Genomic DNA, 6553 nt, shown 5'->3' on the forward strand with positions numbered 1-6553 from the left:
AAATTTATACCATCAAAATTAAACCACCTATTCAAATTTCAAGAGTTAGTTCTCCTCTCTCATTGAACAAAAGAATGAAAAAAATGAAGCTCTCTTCTCTCTTCAAGACCTCATCAGAAAGTAGTTCATCTTATTCTCCATGGCCATGGCCACTGCCAGCTTGTGGCAAACCTAAAACCCTATCTTTTAGAGCAGAAGAAAACATTTTCAAGACCCTAAACTCTACTTATCAGCTTGATGACATGACTAGTTATAGTCTTGATCATGAGTTCTTCAGTGAATCTGAAAGAAGCTTTTCTAATACTACCATTGATGGTTCAGAGCTCTCTATTGGCCATCATGATTCCATAGAGACAGTAATCAGAGGGCTGAGATTAGAGAAAGAGAGGCTATTTTTTGAGCCAGAAAAGACAAGTTCTATTATTCTTGAAGAAACCAACAAGAATATTAATGAAGAAGAAGAAGGTAATTTTGTTCCATTGTTCAAGGAGAGTACTGTTGTAATGGCATTGGATTCAAAGGATCCTTTTGTGGATTTTAGAAAATCAATGGAGGAAATGGTGGAAGCTCATGAGATTCAAGATTGGGAGAATCTTGAAGAGCTTTTGACTTGTTATTTGAAGGTTAATTGCAAAAGTAACCATGGTTATATTGTTGGTGCTTTTGTTGACTTATTGGTTAGTCTTGCTTTTACTAGTGAGAATATTGATAATGGTGCTTCTTCTTCGTGTGCAATAATGGCCACTATTGTTGAGGAAAATTGTTTATCTTCAACAATTACTAGCCATTCTTTCACATCTCCATTGTCATTTTGTTCTTCTACTTCATCTACTACTAGTACTAGTGCTTGTTTGTCCTTGTTATTAGAAGAAGCTGAGATTATTCAGCAAAATGTTGATAGCAGCAGTGCTTCATCCTCTCATATTTGATTGGAACAATGAAAATGAGAAGGGAAAAAAAAAATGGAAATATATGTATATTAGTGGAGTACTACTTTTTAACTTCTATAAAGTTATTGTTGACTCTGTTTTTCTTTTTCTCTTTTGAGTAATAATGTAGTTGTTATGTCTTGTTGTTGTGTAGTTAGCAAGTGCATTAAACTTCTAACACATTCATCTATATCACCTTCAAACCTTTTCATGACACATTGATATGACATAGTATTGCATCTTATCCCACTTTATTTGATTTATTATATGAAGTTGAGGGTTCAAATCAATAGTTTCATATACTCTTATAAGCAAAAACAATCTCTTGCATAAATGTAGGGTAAGACTGTGTACAATAGATCCTCGTGGTCCAGCCCTTCCCCAAACCTCGTGCATAGCGACAGTTTAGTGCGGGCTGCCCTTTTATACTCTTATAAGCAACAAATGTTAATGGGAAATATTGTACAAGAAACCCAATTTTTCTTTGAGAAAAATATGGAACGTTTCACTTTTCATTTAGTTGCAAAAATTCTGAATGCTACATGGTTTACAAGCCAATGTTTTAAAAGGTAAAATGGACTGGCGGAGTTTGACTCATGGAGCTATGTCACTTTTGTTCCATGAAAATAACTTATGACAGAAATTTAGGGTAAAATTGCGTATAATAGATCCTCGTAGTCCAATCCTTCCCCGAATTCCGTACATAATAGGAGCTTAGTGTACGGGGTGCCCTTTTTAAACTAATGATTTCCTTTCTCCTTTTCTCCATAGCAACTTCAAATATAGCTTCATCAAAGGTCAAAGTAAATTTGTAAATTCGTAGTGTAATAAATGAAGTTCGCTGCGACAGCATCCCGCTATTAGTGCATAGCTGAAATCAAAATTAATAGTCGTTGGTTGGTAATTTAATTTTTGAAGACTAAATAGTTATCCAATGGTACAATAGACAACTGTACATTTGTTCTATGAGTCGTGAGTGTCATACAACTACAGTAGAGCAAATGCTTTAAAGACCATTCAATGACAAATAACACACACACATACGCACAAATTTGTGCACAAAGAATTTTTATATTGTTTGTCGTCATAGATAATGTATCCTTATTTTCATCTTACTATCTCGTTATTTGTAAATAATTATTTGTAATTATCTTTTAGATAATTTGTTCTTTACATATGAGTATAAGTTAAACTCTATATACTGCAGAAATTGCAGTACAACACATACATTAACTGCTGATCAAATCATGATAGCCCCAGATTTTTAAAAATTGGAAAGTCATTATCAGTTGATAGCTACAACACTACTGTGGCTGAATTTTTTGTAGTGGTCCTTCTCTGCAAAAAAAAATTACCATAAGCATAACCCCAGATTTGAGAAAAATACATAATCTAACAGTCATTTTTTTAATGTCCTTATATGGTGACTGGATTTGATTTCTCAAAGTTAAAAAAAGTAGTATCGATTTTGGTATGAAGAGGATTCTACCTGCCATTACTTGCTTTATATTTCTTACTTTTTTCCTTTTTCAAATCTGAGAATTCCTAGATGAGGAATGAAGTTTACAATATATATCGTGATGTTTTCTTTTAAATATAAATTTGAGAAATCCCTGTGAATTTCTGGCCCAGAAAGTATGAGGTCGCTCCTCTACTTAGTTGTATATGATCTTGTTTTAGTGATCTATTATATAATGTCTGTAATTAAACTAATTCAAAAAAAATGGAGTATAAATTAATCAAATGGTGATTTTTTTTTTAATGGAAAATATCCAAATATGCACCTGAATTATGTGAAATTGAATGGATTTGCCTGTTGTTAATACTTTGGCACAAGTATATCCCTGCCGTCAAATATCTGGTTCATTCGTCCCCTTAGTTTAACGGAATACCTACCAATTCTCATAGTCTAGGGGCATATTTGGCCTAGTAAAGTACTTGAACTGCATATTATTCCACCAACAGATTTTAGATTGTGCAATTTTTTTTGTTTTTTTTTTCGGTATTACACTTTGTAGCCAACCACTAATTTTTGACACTGCATTTTGAAACTGAATCAAACCATTATGTGTAAATTAAATTATATATATAATGACATTGCATTTCATTCCATCAATATGGCACAAAATGTCATTGCATCCCAAACCATCAAAAACATTTGCAATTAGAATCCACCCACCATCATATTAATTATAGTGCATCCAAATTAATTATACATCTAAAACAATCAAATGCAATTACATCCATCATTCCAAGTCTTCCCTCATAACATATACTCCCTCCGGTCCACAATAAGTGATCAATTTGCTTTTTTATTTTGGTCCAAAATAAGTATCCATTTATATAATCAAGAAAAAATTCAATTTGTTTTTTCAAAATTGTCCTTATGTACGTATCCCTAGAAAGTCATTTATTCCTCACATTTGAGAAGAGAAGTAAGTACTACTATAACTTTGGTGCAACATTTAATGAAGGGTAGTTTAGTCACACTAACTATTTTCATCTAGAATTTAATATTTTCTTAATGGGTGTGCCAAAAACAAATTGGTCACTTATTGTGGACCGGAGGGAGTAACTAACCACAAACCTAACAAAGAAACCCAATAACAAAAGAAATATTTTTTCCCTCGTATTTCCAAGTCTATTGATTTTACTAATAAGAGCATGTTTTTTCCATTTTTAATTTGTTGATGACAACAATAGCTCTTGGTGGAAATTCATTATCTTTCCATTCGCAGTATCCACACGATGTTTTTCTGCAACAAAACATAAACATCGCAACAAAAAATCAACTACAACTCTGTCAACATCTATGATCCTAATCTACTGGGGAAAAAATCACAAGGAAAAAAAGATGTTTATGGTTAACTAAGGGCTAGATGTTTATCCAAATCTGTTAATGGAACAATATGCAATTCAAGAACATTACTGGTCCAGATATGCCTCTAGACTATAGGCGAAGGGCACGAATCATGTATTGGACGAGAGGGGCATGTTTTAGCCAAAGTATTAACTATGGGCAAATCTGCGTAATATCAAGTACATTTGGACATTTTCCTTTTTTTTTATTATAAGGAAATTCATAAAGTGGCCATGAGCCTACTGAGAGTATGTCTTAGGACTTCCAATGTTTGTTATTCCCCATCTGAAATTTGACTCTCTAGTTTTCTTTTCGAATCAAAGGTCTTCCCCAGTTGAAAAATTGTCTTTTCTTTGTAACTTGTAAGATGAGAGACACCCCCCCCTCCCCCCGGCCTCCCCACAACAAAAAAGGAAAAACAGGAATGTTGGAGGAAGTATTTTGTTTTGTTTTTATAGTAGGGTTTACATTATCACGTCAATCCTCACTGGCTAAATGGATTGTTGAGTCCATCACAATCCAAACAGCAGCAAGAGGATGGAGAAAGAAACAAGAAATCTGATGGGAGAATGTCACTGCCACAAGATTTTAACTCCATGTGTTGCTGTGGTCCTTATATTTTCAAACATGATCTTCTCTCCATTCTCATAATTGCATTTCAATGTGTTTATAATAGAAATTATTTTTCAAAATACTAAGGAAAACATTTTGTGAAACTATAGGTTAAAACGTGTATATGTTTACAATGGAAATTATTTTTCGTGTGATCTCTCATGCATCCAATATGCCAATTTTTTTAACATATTCACCATTTCGATTATGTTATGTTTATCGGTTAAGTTGAAAAGAATTAATTAAGCACCCAAAAAATTAGTATAGACGGATATATGAAGCGCCCAGTAAATTAATACCATGATAATGTATATATAACTAATAACTACATTTTGTGATAATACTCATGTGAAGGCACAAATTTATGCAGTCATTGAGACACAAATTTAAACCTTGAGTGTGGATAAGCTTTACCTCTAAATTAAACCTCTTTTTTCCGGTTCGAGGAGCTCTCTAATTTGCTCCTTAATGACTCGCCCAAACTATTCGAAGGATGCAAAGCGTGGAGAAATAATACTTTAATATGTGATCATGAGGTGATAACTAATACGCAAAATGCCCCCAAAACAAAGTAAGATGTCTTAATATTAAATACTGATTGGCCATTAATCAGTCTTAGGAAGAAGAAAATAAAATAGAAATAGAAAGTATGTAGGAGTAGATAAGAAATAAATAGATCAGCCGTCGATGGATACAAGACTTCAAAAAAACCCAAAAAGGACCACAAAACCAACAAATTTCTTGGAGACAACCTACCATAATATGCTCCACTATTTGTGCTACCTCTCCCAAAAATCGAGTACTTTATCGCAATAAACAGAAAAAAAAAAAAATATTAAACAAATATTAACTATCGTCAGCTTTCCAACTTAACGTTGCGAAAAATCATATAGTATACAATTTACTCAAATTAAGATGAAGCTGTTGCAAATTAAATTCTGGTTTTTAGATCTTCACAGCCTTAATCTCAGAGCCAAGATTCTTGTCTGAGCGGCGAACCTTCTTAACTTTGTGCTGTTAACCATTTTTTTAGAGTGAGGTCTCACGTTAATCAACAAAGTGGAAATATTTTAGTTTAATTAATACTAAGTTGAATTAAATATATTGTATTTGTTTCATTTCATCCAAAGATTGTGGGGTTTCATAGCAGCATTTCCTACATAAGCTATGCAGTATGTTTTTGTCCCATTTCAAGATATCTCTTACTTTATTTATTTGCCTGTCGTTGCTTGTATTGTTATTCGAGGAAAATTAATTGATCTTGTGGCTATAAAAAAATAAAAGTTCAATTATCCAGTTAACCACCTGGTTCTTTTGAGTCTGTTTACCTCGAAAATACGAGTAACAATTAAATTTGATTTGTGATTTTAAAGATATGTGATTCTGTTCAATACCAATTAATAATCAAGAAATATGAAGTAGAAATGAAAGAAATAAGTGAATCAAACCAATGTAACTCAGCAGCGGCGATCTCGAGCTTAGTGACCTCGAGGTGGGCTTAGAACAATAAGAACAATTAAGCAAAAAAAAGAGTAAGAGCAGTAGAGCTAAAGGACAATTCTGATGAACAGTAGGTAAAAAGTAGAGAGTATATTCTTTTCTCAATGATTAGATTACGTTACAAATGATTGGGGTCCCCTTTATATAATAGGGGAACCCTAAATAAGGTATATTTCTATTTACACTAAGGAATATTCTTGATACAACTGTCTAACCGCCTAGTACGGAATAGTACAATCCTATTCCGGGATTTGCGCCATCATCTTGGAGACGTGGCAGGAATCTTGCTCTTTCTGTTACAAATCCATAACGGTACTGTTTCGAGGTCGAGCATACTCGGCTTCGGTATTCCTCGTACTCCTATCCCCGTGCATTGCATTCTATCTTCGAGCTCGAGTCTGGTCCATCAGGCTCGAACTCGATCTCGCCCAGACTCGGGCTTAGGATGGACCCTCGAGCCTATAAGTCGGAGGCCTATGATTCTCACCGTATACAGATAGTCCCTGCATTTCTTAGAGTAAGATGATAAGAAACGATTTGAACTTCAATTTTCCGAGCCCTTGATGATGAAGCCAACCTCGTGACGTAAGCGACTGAAGGGTCGCGTCTGCGCAGTTTTCCATGGCCATTAATTGGAGGCAGCTAACGGTCG

General features: G+C 34.0%; 1 protein-coding gene across 1 annotated transcript; it reads left to right on the forward strand.

Annotated features, from left to right (window-relative positions):
- The first annotated feature begins 83 nt into the window (after positions 1–83).
- Positions 84–929, forward strand: LOC104235206 (transcription repressor OFP15-like). The gene has a single exon (XM_009788918.2). It carries the CDS (start codon positions 84–86, stop codon positions 927–929), a length of 846 nt encoding a protein of 281 aa, XP_009787220.2.
- The last annotated feature ends 5624 nt before the right edge of the window (positions 930–6553 follow it).

The sequence above is a fragment of the Nicotiana sylvestris genome, chromosome 7, assembly GCF_000393655.2.
Source record: "Nicotiana sylvestris chromosome 7, ASM39365v2, whole genome shotgun sequence".
NCBI classification, from domain to species: domain Eukaryota; kingdom Viridiplantae; phylum Streptophyta; class Magnoliopsida; order Solanales; family Solanaceae; genus Nicotiana; species Nicotiana sylvestris.

Bases quoted from the DNA above. Each gene is read 5' to 3' on its own strand.
- LOC104235206 (XM_009788918.2), top strand. From the start codon at position 84: ATGAAGCTCTCTTCTCTCTTCAAGACCTCATCAGAAAGTAGTTCATCT.